This window comes from Xiphophorus maculatus, chromosome 23 (assembly GCF_002775205.1).
Source record: "Xiphophorus maculatus strain JP 163 A chromosome 23, X_maculatus-5.0-male, whole genome shotgun sequence".
NCBI lineage: Eukaryota > Metazoa > Chordata > Actinopteri > Cyprinodontiformes > Poeciliidae > Xiphophorus > Xiphophorus maculatus.
Genome location: NC_036465.1, coordinates 8953056 through 8972380, shown reverse-complemented (window position 1 = coordinate 8972380; position 19325 = coordinate 8953056). Strand labels below are relative to the sequence as shown.

The 19325-nt window shown below is 36.3% G+C and overlaps 2 protein-coding genes across 2 annotated transcripts; both read right to left on the bottom strand.

Moving 5' to 3' along the window:
• Nucleotides 1-1274: 1274 nt before the first annotated feature.
• c1galt1c1 (C1GALT1 specific chaperone 1) lies at nt 1275-5701 on the bottom strand. Its single transcript, XM_005799523.2, has 2 exons — nt 5604-5701; nt 1275-2584 (listed from the first exon to the last, which is right to left on the bottom strand). The coding sequence occupies exon 2, from the start codon at nt 2568-2570 to the stop codon at nt 1611-1613; it is 960 nt and encodes a 319-aa protein (XP_005799580.1). The 5' UTR covers nt 2571-2584; nt 5604-5701; the 3' UTR covers nt 1275-1610.
• A 6453-nt stretch (nt 5702-12154) lies between these two features.
• On the bottom strand, nt 12155-19021 carry clic2 (chloride intracellular channel 2). Its single transcript, XM_005799520.3, has 6 exons — nt 18728-19021; nt 16644-16753; nt 14779-14904; nt 14563-14663; nt 13825-14006; nt 12155-12641 (listed from the first exon to the last, which is right to left on the bottom strand). The coding sequence occupies exons 1-6, from the start codon at nt 18779-18781 to the stop codon at nt 12483-12485; spliced, it is 732 nt and encodes a 243-aa protein (XP_005799577.1). The 5' UTR covers nt 18782-19021; the 3' UTR covers nt 12155-12482.
• Nucleotides 19022-19325: the final 304 nt, after the last annotated feature.

The window sequence follows — 19325 nt, the reverse complement described above, 5'->3', positions numbered from 1 at the left end:
TTTATCTGCATGCTTTAGCTGGGAGCAACATAAATATTTAGAGAGATGAATAAAGTAGTTATAGTGTTAGTTAAAGACTGACGCTAGATGTCAGTTTAGTTTGTAAAAATGTATTAAAATCCAAACTATCAAGAAGAGCAGCTTTTATTGCATTTATGTAAAGTTATCTACTACTACTTGGGTAGCAGCACTACAGGTTAGTATGAGGACACAGGTTGCACAAAATTTCACAGGATTATTTACATAAATTATTTCAGGCATTTATAATTTGCATTAAGACCACATTAGTTGAATACTGAAATGTTGGATTTATTTTTTTATTACCCAGTAAGACATTTTTAGTAGAGATATAATGCGTAAATGTCCTAATAACATAAACATTTAAACTCCAGAGATGTGAGAATATGTTTAAAAAGAAAATTATCTTTGCTTGTTTCTTCTCACCATTTGCATTTTTGGGATTTTCTCTAGCTTTTGTTTGAAGTTGAACTATTTTAGTTTAAATTTAAATTCCATATTTATTTCTTTAAGTAATTTGTTATGGTTTCAACCAGCTTAAGCTGTTTTTTCTGTTTAGTTTGCCATGAAACTAAACAGAAAAAAACAATTTATCAGACAAATTGTAATTGCTAAATGCTTAGTTATTTTTTAGTAATATTTTTATAATCAAACTCATTCATTTTTGGGGATAGAAAATGATTTAGTAATGCACAAAATCATAAAGAGTTCCTTAAAGGATTGATTTCTATCACTTTTATTGTTCAAACAAAAATTAGGTGAATGTAAAATACATCAAGAAAAAAACCCCTAAAATATTTAATATCTGATTCTTCATAAACAGAAAACCAAGCAAAACATGTAAGCAGCTTGATTACAGCTGAACTGTCATACGATTAAAGCTGCAGTATGTAACTTTACTAAAATATGTTTCTTCTTATTAAAGCTGTCACCAGTTTATGAGACAGATGCAAAACTGAACCGTTTCCCGTCAAAAACAACCATCAGTCAGGAGGAGGGTCTTAGCGCTTATGCTCAACCCCGCTCACTTAATTTTTTGCTAAGCTAGGTTCACCACAACATAGCCTGTCACTAGTTCTAATGCTAGTTAGCATAGCCGCAGATTATAATAGATAAATGGTTTCCCTGGAAGGATGATTTGTTTTTCCACCATTAGAACATTTAGCAGCATAGATGTGGATGATTGACAGCGCTAAGACCCACCTCCTGGCTCTGATTGGTGTATTTCTGCTAGGAGAATCCAGATTTTTAAAAAATACTTTTAACAAATATGTAAAAGTACAAACGTTACATACTGCAGCTTTAAGGGTGCAACAATAAAACTTTAAATCTGATCATTAACAGGTAGAACTTCACACATATAGAATATTATTTTACAACAACAAAAAAGATGCTTAAAAGATTGAGAACAGAACTTCAGGGACCAAAATCCAAATTGAAATGATCCAGTCTCAGATCCACAGACATCCGGCACCGGCCGAGTCAAGTGCAAAAAGTTACAAATATATAGAACTCCCCCCAGGATCAAGTCTCTTAAACAAATATCAGGTTTGCCATCACAGAAGCAAAATCTTCAAAATGACCGAGCGAGGCTAGTCATTGTCTGAGCCTTCGGGAGGGAAAAATGTCAATAAGTCGTGGAAGTCGTGTCCGTAGGGACGGAGTCTGTAAACTCCGAACATCATGACCTGCATCTGGTTGGCGGACAGGCCGCTGAAGGTGATGGCCAGGTCAGAGCAGCAGCCCTCCACCACGTTGCTGGGGTTCTGCTTCATGCTTTCCGATATCAAGCTGTCCACCGTCTTGCTGTTGAACAGGCCCTTCCCGTGGACGTCCTCTCCGTTCTCCGCAAACACTCCGGTGAACTTCAGGCACACGGCGAGCTGCTTGTCGTCGCTCAGCTTCCACAGCTGCCGTCCTCTCTCCGGACACTTTTCCTCTTCCTGGAAGACATTCACCAGCCTCTTCAGGGCCTCGTAGCTGAGGACGATGCCGCTGTTCAACTCGACGTACTCCAGCTCCCCGGACTTCACCGCCTTCCCCAGGTAGAACGGCTGCTCCGGGTCTTTGGTGAGCACCAGGTACTTGAGGTTCTCGATGATGGCGAAGGTGTTGGGCTGAGCCACAAAGAACCAGCGGATGTCCCCGGCGTTCTCATAGGCGTGCTTCAGAGCTTTACGCAACCTGGCCCAGTCGTCCTTCTCGTTCAGATCTATGGCCTCCAGCGCCTTGGAGGCCTCTGAGGTGTAAAACTCAGCCTTGTCGCAGTGCTTGGTCCAGGTGTCCAGCGCCGTGGCCCAGTAGACGAGGCTTTTGGGCTGCACCATGACGACGCAGTAGACCTGGAGTTGGTCATTCAGCTCCTGCAGCCGGCTGTCAGAGAGTTGCTGGAGCTCGTCTTTGCTTGCAGCCTTGACGTGGTGATGATGGTGGTCGTTGCCGTCCGTCCTGGACTCGGTGACGGGGCTGAAGCTGCCCAGCAGTGACAGCACCAAGCAGAAGACGCCGCCCACCACCATCCCCTTCATGAACGAGCCTCCCTCCGACAACATGATGGCAGCAGCAGCTGGACAAGACAAAAACTGTTTTTATTCCTCATTTCAGGTGAATCAGATCAAGCTAATACTTAACATCTCCAGTCAAGGTGCAAAGAAAATTGTATTTTCTAGTGTTGAAACAAGGACTGTTGCAACAAATCAATCGCATGATAAATTAAAACAAACTCCTTTATTTCCATTTTCCTGATTTAACATTTCTCTCTTTCTACCAAAAACTGGATAAAAGTTTTCAGTTTTATGCTTTGGTCTCAACTAGCTCTTTTTTTGAAGGACAATTTTGTTTACAGAGACTTTATAATTATTATTTTTTTGTTTTTGTTGTTTTATATTTTTAAAATGTCTTTCAGTTAAAGTGTTAAATGTGTTATTGCATTTTTACTTGAAAATGGTCTCAAAACAATTTTGTGATTTATAGCAATAACCTCTGGGACATTTTATCATCCAGCAGAATTTGTAATTATAACAGGGCTAGCTGAAACGATAAATTGTGATGAATCAATTATTGAAATAATAGTCAACTGATTTAGTAATCGATTGTTAACAGGAGCATTTAAACTGAAAAAATTCAAATTTCCAAAAGAGCAACATACTCAGAACAGTAAGTAAGCCAAACTGTTACAAATAATACATACGTTTTGTATTTAAAAATTTTAAAAACTTCTATATCTGTAAATATTTCTACCCAGATGTCCTCAAGTGAAATAGTTTTAGCTTCACCTGTTTCAAATTTAAAATTAATCTCAAACTAAGCACATTTTCCTATCCAATTATAAATCAGTTAATCCAAAAATAATACAGATCAGCCCAATACTGTATAAATCTTAAGCATGTTGTTGTTAGAAGTATTTTAATAATAATAATCAAGTGACTTGGAAAAACTTTGTACCACCTTAGACCTTCTTAATAAAATACATTTTAAACTTGTACATGACTCTGTAAATAAAGCCAGAAGATAAAGAGCAGGATATGCAGGCACTATGCAATCAATTGCTAAACAAACTGAACTCTCCATAAATGAGAACGAAACTCTCTACTGTTATAAACCAGGCTGTGTGTCTTTAAGAAACTCATGTTTAAACAGACTGGCTTCAAAACCATTCATTGAAAGGTTTCTTTTTTGCCTCTCCTACAGTTTAAAGTCCTTTTACTGACATACGAGAGAAACCGTTGGAGGCACCCAAGTTTTCTGGTTGTATAGTCCTGCCCATCCCCCACATGTTGCTGTAGAAGGCTACTAAACTAAATTAAAAGTCTGTTACTAACAACACTATTTTAAAAATACAGCTGACTATCTATGAGCAGATATTATGAACCAGGTAATATCTGCTTACTGTACTGTCAGTGAAAAACAGAATAAGTTTTAAGCATTTTTTATTCAGACACTGGTTTATTTGTCATTTTAAAAAAAATCAAACCTAATATTTTAACAAGTTAATTCAACAAATTACATGTGTAACAGGGTTTTATTTTAACAATATCATAAATGTGAAGTTTATTTATTCTTTGAATGTATTTTGTATAATCAATAAGTTCTTTCTTCAGACATTTATTGGTGTTTTAAGTTATGCTGCTCTTGGCAGTTGGTGGTTACCATAGCAACCGGTAACTGATGGCTCCGCCCCCTTTTCCAGTTGCTGTTTGTAACTGTTTGGCACCAATAAAAGTATTAGGATCAGCTCTGTGTTTTCTTTACAAGTATTATACTTTAAAATATATTTTAGACAAATTTTATAATATACAGTTTTTTACGAGTAAATTTGCTACGTTTCTAAATATTATTGTTAATGTTGCCTATTTTAGCTACGTTTAATTTTACAAATACTAACTGCTATTAACTGCTTATTGGGAGCTATTTCTTTGTCGTTTGCTTAGGGTTATTCATTATATTTTATTTAATGTATAGGGGAAAAAGCAGCTGGACTGAAGTTAACAACCATCTTGATTTTCCACTTTTGTTAAAATAAATACAGTGAACCTGAATGTGTCTGTTGTGAAGTCCGCCAAATGGACCCAAGACAAACAGAAGGGTTTCACATATTACAAGCCAATGATTGCTTTGCAATAATTATTTAGGCTCCTCACAGAACGGGGTAAGAGTAAACACCATTACGTAATACATGATGACAACTAATGCCAAATTTAGTGAGCATTTGTATTTCTACTAACAGTAAATAAATGTTGCATGATAATCATTAAATAATTACACTAATAATTTATATTACATGTGTATTGATAATTTATTATCAATCTTTTTCAAAAGTATTCCTTTTCTTATTATTTATATATTTTGGTTTTAAATTCTTACATTTTTACTGAAGTTGAGACCCAATCTTATTCTGTCCAGTGACTATTAAAACTGACAAGCACCTTTAATGCTGTAAAAATTAAAGTATGTAAGATTTTTGTTACCATTTATTCATCAACACGAGTTTGAAAACAAATTCGCAAGCCACAAAGTTAAAAACTAAACTAAAGTCATGTCTTTATTTATTCAAAGTATTTGTGTGATCAATATAAAATATACTGACTGATGACCTAAGTTAACTTTGAATTACATTGCACTGATGTATGAAGCCTTACAAATTAATGTTTCTCGTCATGTTAGAGAAATAAACCAGAAAATCTGGTAATACTAAACATAAATAACTACAATTGCCGGGTTACTGATTGTCCCCGCACAAATACTGTAAAGTAGTAAAGTTCAAATGTTCAACTCAAAAAAGAAACTGAAGCAGTTTGTTCAAAAACGGACCATTTGTTTTTAATTTAGTCCACGCTTCATCTCTTTAACGTGTCTTAAATTCAGGAGTAAAAAATATTCTAAAACATTACATCATATTTTAGTTTTTTCATACTTAGATTAGCAGCTCTGATAAGCTAACAGGTAACTTTAAAACACCAACTGAAGTCGCTCTGCCAGGAAGCCCTATGCTAACGGCTAGCTACTTAGCTCCATATTCAGGCTTTCTCTGGGTTTTTATCGGCAACATAAATAAAACAAAAACGGAGGAATTATTTCTACCGTACCTCAGCGGATTATTCCTGCCCTGACAGCTGGTGCCTTCGCTGTGACTGCCTTTCTACTCGCACTTTTCCTGTTTGGTTGGTCACCGACGTCAGTCTGCGTCAGTCTAATCTTCTTCTTTTCCATTCATTTGTTTGAGCGGATGTATGCCGCCCCCTTCAGGATGTTTGAAACTGCTCGCCTTGGCTTATGGTACCTCTTTGCAGACGCGCTGATTCAGTGATAAATGATGTGGATATTTCATCAGAAACTTTAATAAATAACAAAATATGAGATTTACCCTTTATACTGTTACACAGAATGTATCATACTAACCAAAGATAATTTAATTTATATATATATATATATATATATATAATAAAAATTCCCTTCTCACCCACCGTGGGTGGTTCTTATCCTCTGAGCTCGGGTCTCTACCAAAGGCCTGGGAGCTTGAGGGTCCTGCGCAGTATCTTGGCTGTGCCAAGGACTGCACATTTCTGGACTGAGATGTCTGATGTTGTTCCTGGGATCTGTTGTAGCCATTGGTCCAGTTTGGGGGTGACTGCCCCGAGGGCCCCAATGACCACAGGCACCACTGTGGTCTTCACCTTCCAGGCCCTCTCCAGTTCCTCCCTGAGGCCCTGGTATTTCTCTAGTTTCTCGTGCTCCTTTTTCCTGATGTTGCAGTCGCTTGGTATTGCTACATCTACCACAACGGCTTTCCTCTGTTGTTTATCCACTACGACAATGTCTGGTTGATTCGCCATTACCATTTTGTCTGTCTGGATCTGGAAGTCCCACAGGATCTTAGCTCTGGCGTTCTCCGCCACCTTTGGGGGTGTTTCCCACTTTGATCTCGGGGTTTCCAGTCCATATTCTGCACAGATGTTTCTGTACACTATGCCTGCAACTTGGTTATGTCGTTCCATGTACGCTTTCCCTGCCATATATATATATATATAAAAAACATGAATATGTAAAAAACATTTCTCTCTCTCTCTCTCTCTCTCTATATATATATATATATATATATATATATAAAATAGACCCCAACTGTATATTTAGGATTTTTCTTTGTAATTGTACAAAAGTAGTGAATGTTTAAAAAACAGAGAATAAATATCAGATAAAATTGACACATATAAAGACAAACATCCATTTAAGAAACACATTAACCTTCACTGTATAAATGAACAGTCACTAATATTGCATTTTAGTTTTATCTATAGCTGATTCTGGACAGAGCTGATTTAGAAAGTTCATTCTGATTACCTCAAATTAAATGTCTGAAATGAGAGAAATCTTATTTAATGTGTCTGCTAGTTAGTCTATTTTGAGTTCACTTTTAGACTATGAAATTAAGCTTTTGCAATGCTCCTTTTTCTTTCTTATTGTTGTCTGGTTGGCAGAGGGATTCATCAAATGTTGTTTTTTTTAGACAAAAAAAGATGGAAACCATAAATCACCTGACGCCTGCACACTGATCTGAAGGACATTAGAGAGCTTTCAGTTTGACAAAGAGCCTCACAGGCCAAACTCTTGATGAGGACAAAGGAGTTCAAAACCTTTTTTCAGTTTTTGAAACAAATCCTTTCTCACTTTGTTGTTGTTTTATAGATCTAACTTCAGATTGTATAGAAGGTGAATACATTCTCAATTATTATTTTCCCCTACAAATAGGAAAAAGTACATTAAAAGCTCACCATGGAAATTTACAACGGATGTTTCACACTTTTGAATTTTGAGTAATGATAAGCATGAATCTTCATCTTTTGGATTTGGTATGTACCGTTTTAATTTGTGACAAATTAAACTCCTGTGATTCATTACAGGATGGATCCATGCAAAGCGTTTTAGTGGAAGCACATTACCTTTTATGTTTATTATTTCAATTCTAAGATGGTAAATCTCACTGAGACACAAGGTCTCATGTTCAAGAGCAATTTATTATTAAACAGTAAACTTTAACGTTTAGTTTATTTTAATTTGCAGAAATAAAATGCAAATATTAAGAAAAATGATAGCAGTGCAGGAAGAGAATAAAAATATAGAAAAATAAGCCCATAAATAAAATGTTTATTTATTTATAACATTTATTTTTAAATAAATGTTATCTATATGTAAACTTTATAAATAAAAAAAGCCCAATATATAAATCTTTTTATATTTAATTAAATTAAATTAAATTAAATTAAATTAAATTAAATTAAATTAAATTAAATTTAATTTAATTTAATTTAATTTAATTTAATTTAATTTAATTTAATTTAATTTAATTTAATTTAATTTAATTTAATTTAATTTAATTTAATTAAGAAGTCTTGGTCTATATTTTCCCCTCCACATATTTTTTAGGCAGATGTCCATAGCAAACCCTTCTTGACATTTCTAAATATTTTCTTTTCTTTTGTTGTTGTTGTGTCTTGTAACCTTCGTCTCTGAACACGGATCTCGTTTTCACTGCATTTCCTGATTGATATACTGCAGATGTGAGTAGAATTGTCTGGTCCTGTTCTAAACTAGTTACTTTGTGTCGTTTTGGATTATAAATCTGAGCAAACTAAATTTACATGTGGGGTTCCTCAAGGCTCCTTCATCGTACCACTTTCAACATCTACATGCTCCTTGCTCAGATTTTAGAGTGCTATGTTATCTCTCGCCACAAATATGCTGATGATAAACAACTATATTTATGTGTTATTATCAGAGCCCATCAGAGTCCCAGGCCATGACCCAGTCCTGTCCGACTGAGTGAAAAAATCTTTTTCATGATCATCGCTTACATTTCAGTGAAGTTATTTTCTTTTATTTTCTCATGCATGAAATAAACTTCAAAATGACTTGCAGATAAGTCCTCATAAAAGCACTTCTTTTTAACTAGAAGAAATGAGTCAGTTTTAGATTGTGGGGCTCTTTTTTAACCCATTTCCTTCCTTGTGTGTCAATGTTCTGCCATATCATGTGTTCCTGTCTTCAACACAATATTTCTTCTTCATTTTGAAAGCAACAACACTGTAAGTATTAATTTTGTGGCGGTTCAGCAGGTTTTTCTTGCTGCTCTTCTTTGCACTGCGACCGGTTTGGTTAAAGAGATTAAAGAATGAGTCAGTGTTAAAGGTCTCTGTGCTGTTTTAATTTGAAAGACATTATCTGTCGTGTTGACAGCTTAAGAATGAAGTTTGAAGGAAAGTAAACTGAATAAAGTTCTTCATTAAAGTATTCATACCACTTGAGGGAAAATCCAACAAGGGATATTTTTGTTTTAGTTTCTAGTGCAAATATCTTGGTACACTTGAAATAAGACAAAACTAACTTACTAAAAACTTTTCAATAAGAAATCAGAGCTTGCATTAAGTCAATAAATTCTTATTATTGATTAAAAAGTAGAAGCTACAGGCAGAGGAGGGTAGTATATCCAAAAATTGTACTTGAGTAAAAGTAACACTACTTCATTATATTTTTACTTAAGTAAAAGTGAAAATCAGCTGTCCAAGAAATGACTGAAGAAAGAGTAAAAAGGTATTTGGTAAAATGTCTTCTCAAGTACTGAACTGATCAAATTATAAATAATTTAGTATTTAAAAATTACAGAATCAGACAGACCAAAATGTAAAGTTAAGTGAAAATGTTGGTATTCTAAGAATAAGAATGACAATAATTCATGTAAACGTCATTATAAGATAATAAAATCAGACAAAATATTTTTCCAAATCAAATTATTTTCAATTGCAAATGTGTGTTTTGTTCTTCATTCAGTAGGTAGAGAATTTAGAAATTTTACACATGTAAAAGTAGCGAAACTTCATAAAAGTACAAAGTGCAACATAGTAAAAGTTCTCCTATCAGTGCATTTTTTCCCAAAAAGTTACTCAAGTAAATGTAACTAGTTACCATCCACCTCTGTCTATAAGTTAAATAAGACATTTTTCCTATGTTGGAAATTAAAATGTTTTGTTCTACCTGTGCAACAGCATAATTATGCATTTTAATCAGATGTCATCTTTTCTTGCTGATTTTATTTGTTTTGCTGCAAAATGTATAGCTGTAGGTTTATTATTACCACAGTATTGGATTATAACATATTCCATACGATTTCAGAAATGTCTCTCATTTGTTGCAGAATGACGTAGAAAAACCCAGCAGTGACACGTTTCCAGGCGTCCTGCGTCTTCCTCTGGCCGCAGACATGAGCAATGACCAGAAGCCCAAACACGAACCATCAGAGCTGCTCTGACTGCCGCCGGAGAGCAAACATTTGTTTGGTTTCTCTGTACAAGCACAGATAGGCCTCAGCTGAATTGACAGGGTGCCCTAAATTGTGTCGGTGACGCCCGATGCTTCGTGTCAGAACCATTAAAGAAGAAGACTGTGGTGTGATGATATTGTATTGATCAGGCTGTGATGGATGGCCGCCGAGGAAATATAAGTGAAGTTCCCGTTTGGGTTGAAAACAGTCCAGATCCGGCCACCTGAACGTAGAGACACCATGCTTTCTGCGGCTCTGTTTTACCTCTTAGCTCTGATTTGCTCTACAACATGGACGCAAGCTCTGCCTGTTTATCCAGAACCCAATGTGAAACCACAAGCAGGTAAGATTCAAGCTTTGTTCCTGATTTTAAAGTGGAAATCAGGAAAAATCTTATTATTGTGATTATTAAATAATTTTCTTATCAGAAAATTTACTTTCTAAAAAAGCCAAAAACACAAAATCTAACGAAGTATTTTCGGTCTACTTTATAGTGCAAATATCTATAGTACACTTGAATTAAAACAAAACCAACTTACAAGTAACTTTTCAGCAAGATATAAGAGCTTGTTTTAAGTACATAATTCCTTGATATTAATGAAAAAGTGCTAGTTTGCAGCTCGTTTCACTTATAGCACGAGAAAAAAAAAATCAAACAATATTCATGATTAGAAGCATAACATTACAAAATTAAAACTCGGATATTCTTTGAGAAGTTGCAAATCTGTTAGATCTGTTTACTGAGTTTATAAAGTCAGATATTTACAACACAAAGTGACCAAAGTGTAAGGCTTACTTGGTAAATACAAGAGAGGTGTATTTAGATGTTTTCCAAAAGAGTGAGAGTTATATCAACAACGCAAAAACAAAAAATATTGCAAAGTATTTTGGTCTAGTTTGTAGTACAAACATCTTAGTACGCTTGAAATAAAACAAAACAAACTCATAAGCAACATCAGAAAAAGCTTGTTTTAAGTAAATAATTCCTTAATATTGATTTAAAAAGTACTAGTTCCACTGGCAGACTAATTCATTTTAAACATTAAATTTTTCCATGTTATAAGTGAAATAATCTGCCACTTTAACTAGTACTTTTTCATCAATAATGAGAAATTATTTACATAAAATAAGCTCCTACATCTTGCTGAAAAGTTACTTTTAAGTTAGTTTTGTGTTAATTCATCTGAACCAGAAAATAGTCAATAACATCAATATAAACAAAAAAAGTTGTTTTATTTTAACAGACTTCCTTCATAAGTTGGTGTCAGAGGTGGAAGATGGAGTCAATGCTGCTGAGGAGGAACAGAGAGAGGCGAATAACCTTTACCCTCTAATGATGCACCAGAACGGAGGAAGAGACTCCTGGACCAAAGGTAGAATCAGGACAAAAATACCAACATTTACAGCAAAAAAAACATAAAAAAGATGAACTATGTGACATTAACGGTGTGATAACTTATTCCTTTAGGAGCAAAGGATTCACCAACACAGGGAAATTTTGCAAATATGGTAAGAGTGTCATAATTAGTGCATATTTATTACTATACATCAGGATAATTACAAAATTTCAGTAACAGTCTGAAGAAAAGCAGAAACCAAAATATCACTAATATTTTATTTAGAATAAACTGACCGATACAAAAATGGTTAAACTCGTATTTCTGAATCAATTTTTCTTTTTTTTTTTTTCCCAGGTGGAGGATCTTAAAGAAGTTGTCCTGAAGCTGGCTGCAGCAGACAAGCTGCGCTCTCAGGGCTTTGTCCGATCAGAGCAGAGTCTGCCAAAAACAAACAAAAGAGGTGAGAGAAAAGACGAGTTTTCCCTCTGATAAACACGCCACGCCTGCATTCCTTTCTGAATAGTTTGAAGTGACGTTTATCTCATTTTTTTTTACCCAAGCTATAAAATGGCAGCACTTTCAGATAGTTTTAAATCAACAAAATTCTTTATAGTTGAGGAGACTCCGCTGAAGCACTAAAACAGATTTTTTTTTTTTAAATAATATTTTTGTAGTTTATCCCTGCTTCCTGTGTTTAAATGGACTGTTTTCTGCTTGCAGCGTGTTTCTGGAAATACTGTGTGACCAACTAGAGCCCAGCAGGCCGATGCTTAGACCCTGGATTTGGAGAACGTTCCCACGCTTCATCATTTTTCTTTTATTTCCCATCGAATATGTTGTCTGTACCAGATCTGAAAAAAAGAGAATATATTTTTGAACCTGTAAAACTGTCTTTTTCTGTGACTGAAAATAAATTAGAATATCTGAAATGGCCTCTACACCCAGAGATCTGGTTTTATTTTCCTGAAGAACAACAGAAATATGATGATGAGGAACAAGTAAGTTTATTTAATGGTGTGTTTATTAGAGTTCATCAAACTAAAATTAACTAACTGTCATATACATGAATATACCCAGGCAGATGTTTTTGATTCTTAAAAAGCATTCAAAATATTTTTATGTACACTATAAACAATAACTCAACAGTAAATTGCACGCTGGCTCTTTTTCATCTGAGTAACTAAAGATATGATGCTTTCATATGATGCTGAAGGTCTTATTCATCAGATGAGTTCATATTTGTGACAACAGCGCCCTCCAGAGATCGCTTTTGGGGTTACATGTTGGAGAATAACGTGATGAAATGTGAGTTTTTATTTCCGCTTGGCGACGCCAAAGTAAGCCTTCTCGATCTCGATGTCGGCCGGACATGTTTGTTTGAATTCCTCCCGTCCGTAGGAGTTCTCCAGGTACCTCCAGACTCCTGTGAACTCGGCTGGGATCTCAAAATCGCAGTACTTCTTGGCAGCAACCTGAAACAGAAATCAGGAGTTAGCTTCTTCTTCTTCTTCTATTTTTTTTATAAGTGTAGCTGGGTGGTACATTTATAGTTCCTGGGTTACATAAGCATAAAGAAGGTGCTGTCAAATTTTTTGAACTTCAGATCCACAACATGCTAGCTAACGTTAAAACAGCGAGATGAATGCGGGTAACCATGGTAACTAGCGAGCGTCTAAAGGCGAGCAACGGCTCTTTCTGCAGTCAAGTTGCGTGCACATCCGCCGTGTTTACAAGCAAATAATCCCTGGCATAAGCACGATTTATAAAAGGTCAACAAACAAGAGAATATTTTCACCCATAATTGGGACAAAACAAAAAATAAAATTTTATTTTCTAAAATTTTTTATTCAATTAAATAAAAATAAAAAAAACTTTTATTAAATAAAAGATTCATAATTTTTTTCTTTAACAAAATAAATATCATATTTTTTTACTCAATTTGACTTGAAGATAACTGAAAAACTTTCAGTTGGCATTTTGAGGCCCTAAGTGGTGCTCAAAGTTGAGTAATTAGTAGGTACATTTACTCAATTACATTTACTTGACTAACTTTATGGAAAAAAAATATTTTAAGAGTATTTTTACTTGAGTAACTAAGTATCACTACTCTTATTTGAGTAACATTTCTGAATACTCTACCAACTGCTTGTAACTTCACTGAATGAAAACCAAGCTTGTTTTAACCAAAACAAAATCACCAAACAGACACACCTGTGTTTTTACTAAAGTTTAATACATTTTGTATTGGGAAATATGTTTTTTCCAATAGACAAAATTGGTAAAAGTTAGTAGCAGTAAATTCAGGGAATATTTCTGCCATGGTTGATTTTGGCATCAATATTAGGTTTACTGAAAATAACTAAATTTATTTTATTGTCCACCATCAACATTGAGCCAATAGAGGTTGTTTTCATTGTTTTTAAACATTTCTTTGATTAAACAACCTCTTGTTTTGCATAACCAAATTATATTCCAGCGACAGCTTTTGTTAGTTTGTTTTAGAACTTGCTGGTTGAAAACTTTAATATCTAAATATTCCTTGTTTGATCAACAGAAGGCCTTTGATTGGTTACCAGTCTACCCTAATACATGTGAAACCGTTTTTAACCCTTTATTTTTTTCCTGTCTTGAATAAAAACCTCACAAGTGTCTCACCCTGATGACATGCAGCTTGGGCAACAGGTTGCAGTCTGCTAAGGTGAGACGGTCACCGTCCAGAAACTTCCTCCTGGAGATGGCGATGGGTTCTGCAGAGTTGTGGTCGATTTCCTCAGGGAGCGGGCTGTTTAAGTATTCGTCCAAACGCCGAAACTCTCGCAGGAGAATCTTTTCCTGTGCTGAAAGATCAGAAGAAAACAAGAGATTTTGCACCGTCGTTATCCACTAGTCCTTAAATGAAACATAAAAAATCTGTGGATCTATTGCTTCAAAACAAATATCTACAAGAGTCCTACAAGAGTTCTGGTCTCCTGAGGCTATCGGTTCAATATCGGCTATCGATGACTAAATCAGCTAAGTCAAGACCTGTTCTCAAGAGTTATCATCCTGCAACTTTTAGATGTATCCCTAGTCCAACACAACAGCACCAAATGCTCAAAATCTGCCAAATAGGAACCACGACCAACAGAAACCTGTCTTTGGCACTGCGGCCTTGGATGTCTGAAGGCTCCTCACCTTTGATTTAAAGTGAGGAGCAGTGAAAAAGTGAACCACACCAGCTGAAAATGTAACAAATGTTTAAACTTTGGTTTTGATCGGACTGAGTCCACTGGACTATCAGGTGTGAAAACACCCTTAGAGATTGGTCAGTATTTGCCACGGAGAGAGGGTCCAGTTTGGGCTTTCTTATTTGGCCTTCGCATAGACAGGTTAATTAATCACAAACATACTTACGGGCATTGTTTGGGCTGTTCTTGATGAAAGCGGAGAACTTTGCAAAAATATCTGAACCCACGTCAAAGGACTCTTTGTTCACCGGGCTGAGATGGGGATACCTTTAACAGAGAAGTGAGATTAGAAGCCTTAATGTTTACTTTCATTTAAGAGAGAGCAACATACTCAAACTCCCACTTCACTCAGTATTTGGATAATGGTGTGAAGCAACAATACCTGGGAGGGGCAAGTGTTTGTTCAAGGAACTCCTCAATTTTGATGAAGTCTGTTTTAAGGGTGCCGTTGTAGAGGAGGAAAGGAGGGTTTGTCCCCGGGGCCAGGTCTTTGAGCTCAGCTGGCTTCCTGGAGAAGACACACATAGAAGAAACATTTTAATTCTGTTATCAAACACTTTAACACTGAGGCTAAATTGACTGTTGAGGCCCGAGTAGTTATGTCTGTCGACGAAGTAGGCATCTCAAGGAAGATGTGTCTTAAGAGCCAACCTAAATGGGTAACTAAGGAACAAGGCATTCCTCAAAGACCATGCCTGATTGGGCGAAATTAACGTCCGTCATTCAAATTTATATCCAACTTCTTTGGGATCGGACTTTTATTTACTTATTTTTTGTTGTAACCCAGTGTATCAGAAGACTTCAGGGTTAATTACACTTACTCACTTTGATAAGACAGCAGGCGGATTGTGTTAGCAAGTCCTACATTAGCGGCTTCGCTTAAGACTGGTTATCGCTAACTAACTAGACACTAACTAACCTATCTTCTCTGGCATCAGACTTTCATTTATTATGTTTACTTTCACGAGCTTGCGGCTGTAACGGGTCTCAGAAGACTTGGGGGGGTAAGTTACACTATAAGCGCTTCTAATGGCGACAAGCAGATTTTGTTCGCGGGTCCGGTTACATTTCTCTTCCCGCCTCTCTTAACAGAGAACGTCCGGTTACATTTCAAAATAAGAGCATCCACGTAAATCACGCGGTTTAACGGTTAGCCAGAGATGTTCATATGTAAGGAGGGCTAAATGTTGATACCTTGCATTAAAATACGTTGATACGTTACATTAAAACAAAATTGGTTTTGGTTACTGAAATAATATGAAACTGACAAAAGTAGTAAACAAGTAATAAATACATAATTTAAAAAAAATAATGTTATTAAGCTGGGGCTGCACAGTGGCACAGATGGTAGCACTGTTGCCTTGCCGTTTGATTCCCGGCCCGGGGTCTTTCTGCATGGAGTTTGCATGTTCTCCCTGTGCATGCATGGGTTCTCTCCGGGTACTCCGGCTTCCTCCCACAGTCCAAAAAAATATGACTGTCAGGTAAATTGGTCTCTCTAAATTCTCCCTAGGTGTGTGTGTGTGCATTGTTGTTTTTCCTGTCTGTCTCTGTGTTGCCGTGCGACAGACTGGCAACCTGTCCAGGGTGTACCCCACCTCTCGCCCGGAACGTTAGCTGGAGATAGGGACCTGCCGACCCCACTAAGGGACAGGGGTGTACAGAAGATGGATGGATGTTACCAAACTGGCTTTGAGACTAAGAAATCGTACTCAGCATCGTATTTTCTTGTTCAGCTCTTTAAAGCAGTCAGCGCAGATGACTTCTGTAGGTTTCTGAAAGATTTCTGCTGCTGAAACTTGCCAACTGTTTTTTCTTTAAAATTGCCACTTTCTTTGAGGGTGTCAGAATCAAACATGTCACTCTGGATTATTAATAATACTAGCAGGCTGTTGGGTTTACACAACTCTGGGAGTGGTCGTCTGCTTAAAAGTCCTGCCTGTGTGTGTAATGAATCGCTCATTTATCTACATCCTTACAAAGTTTCCTGGCCCTATTTGCTTGTTGGTTCTGACCCTGAGAAATACACACAATAAATTCCCAATTAAAGAAGGTGTTGGTTTGAAAGTGACAGAGATCTTTGTACTTTTAGACTTTTACAGGCTCACATTGGCAACCCAATGTGAGCAACACTTTGTGACAGCTGAGAAGTGGTTGGGATTATGACAAAACTATAGTGTGTTCTGTGTGAAAGTCCCCGTGACCAGATGCTCAGGAAATATTTTTTTTCAGCAGAGGGGTGCTTACTTCCTCATATCAACAGTGGTCACTGTAAACTTGACTCCTTTTAGCCACAGCACCATGAAGAGCCTCTGACAGAAAGGACAGTTCCCAATGTTTTCACCATCATGTCCAGCCTAGAACAAAAACACAATAAATTAGGTTAGATATGTTTCTTTTATCTACAAACTCAAGAGTAATTTTGTGTTTTATCCTGTCAGTTGTTCCTCTCTAATGTTTTCTGCTGATTTAACGGTTATTCAGGCAGCAAACAGCATTTGGGACATTTAAAGGCCATTTTCTCCTTGGAAGGGAAATGCAGACATTGTGTTACAGCGGAAAAACACATACACAGTCCAAATTCAGCCACTTGTGATCAAAGCCAGTAACAATTTGTGCCAAGATTCAGATAAGATTCAGTTTTATGTTTATCTATAAACTTTAATACAGAAAACATGAGTTAAGTGGTGTGTATTTTTGGTATGAGTGTGTGCACAGTATGGCCATAAACCTGAAGGTGCTTAAGTTGGTATTTAAACAAAAGCTTATGATTCAGTATTAAAATTAAGAGTTATTTCTGTGTTTTTTATGATCCATTCACACCAGTCGTGTTCTTTAAAGCCCTGTTCCTGCTTCCAAAACAGGAAGTGGACTGTAGCACAAGGCATTCTGGATAAATACAACCTAAACAAACACACAAGTTGAGTCCTAGCGGGCTCCTTTTTCACTTTTGCCAAAGACAAAAGTGAAATCCTACAAGTGCTAAAATATGACGCTGCTTCATTTTTATTAACATTTTGTGAAGAAAGAAGTGGTGCTCTTGTCTTCTGATGTTTTTGTGTCAATTCCTACAGTGGTTCTTGGTGCAGCGCCACAGCAGGCAAGGAGGGGAACAGCTTTTTCAATTAGTTTTGATCTTTTGACAGTGCAATGTGAAAGCGAACCACACCAGCTGAAAATGTAACAAATGTCGCAATTTTGGTCTTCAATAGAACCAAGTCTACTGGACTATCAGATGTGATAGTCCATTAAATCATTAAAATGTTCAAAATTTTGACTCATCCCATGCATTATCCTACACTAACCAGACATTCCTGCTATCATATAAATAGTTTTTAATGTTTCTGATAAGTTCAGTAATAAATCTATTTTTATTAGCAGACGGGGCTTCACCATGTTTGTAAGGTGGCAAAAAAGGGGGCTCTATACATTTAACAACTACCACGGCCCACATTTTTGGAAAACAAACAGGTATTAAACGTTAATGACTAAAATAGCTTACTGTTTTTGTAATTTATTTAACCTTGTGTGTGTCAGCTGATTATTTCTGAGTGACAGAACATTACAAAATGTTTCATGGATGTCCCTGCTGGTCTAAAGTGGGTGTGACGGGTGGTTCAGGCTTCAGGCCACGCAGTTTTCTCTCCACGCTCTTGTCTTCTTCTGGGTGTGCAGTGATAACGTGAGCTCAGTCTGTTGCCTTCATTAACTGATAACAGGCTCCTGTGACCCTCAGCGGAGGGATACAAACATCCTAACATCTACTTCACACGGTATTTGGAAACAGATCCAGTAATAAGGGGGTTCTGGTTCTGTTTGGGTACATCAAAGTTTTTTGTGCTGTTTCTCTCCGATGAATGAAAAACAAACAAGTTTTAACTAAAAGCCCCACCAGACAAAGACACACACCTAGAGTTTTTATTAAAGTTTCATAAGTTTGATATTGAAAGTATCTGACTCTCAATGTCAAACTGACCTGGAAAATGTTTATTTTCTGTTTGTTTATGTTATTTATATTAGTTATTTTCATTGAGCTTTAAAATGTCAACATTTCCCCATTACTTTATATTTTGTTCCATTGAAAGAGGTCATTTTTAGATATTAAATGATTGATAATTTGATCAGTTACTCAGGACTTGAGTAGACATTTTACCAAATACTTTTTAACTCTTATTTTAGTCATTTCTTGGACGGCTCCTTTTTACGTTTACTTGAATAGAAACATGTTGAATTAGTGCTACTCTTACTTGGGTAAAGTATTTGGGTACTGTAACCACCTCTTATGTTAGTAAATCCAGCAATTGGGAAGAAATAATAAAAAAAATACCAACCTTAATGAACAACTCGATGCTTGGCTCCTTTTCTGAACTTTGTCGAAGTGCCATGTTTATATAAATTAATAGGTTTCACCAAATTATTCGCTCCAGTCAAAGATTCTCCTTCAGTGAAAATGCTCACAAAAAATCCTCAAAAACAAACTGATATGAAGCTGGTAAGTGTGTCCTTGCAGAGGCTTATTTTTTGTGTATTTTTTTGTAGGAGAAGCGGTGTCACCCCTCACTTCTTGTGTTTGATTGCTCCTTGTATATCGCACTGAGCTTTCTTCACAAGACTGGAGGGAGGACCTGCAGAAAAATGGGCGGGGAACTGCTGAGCCTCACTCTCTTATATACTCAAACTATAAGAGGAGAAGCTTAAAATAGTTTCCTTTGCTTATTGTGATACACAGGAACTGATAAGGAGGAGTGACTCAAAGCGTATAAAAAACACAACTCATAACGTCCAGTCAGATATCAACACTCTTGTTGCTATGGAAGGACACAGTGTGAGCCGAGGACTCTGGGAAACACGACTAATAAACATAGATATCCCCCATCTGCTTTGGATACAGGAAAGTAAATAAAATCTGCACTTTCTCCTAGTTATTTA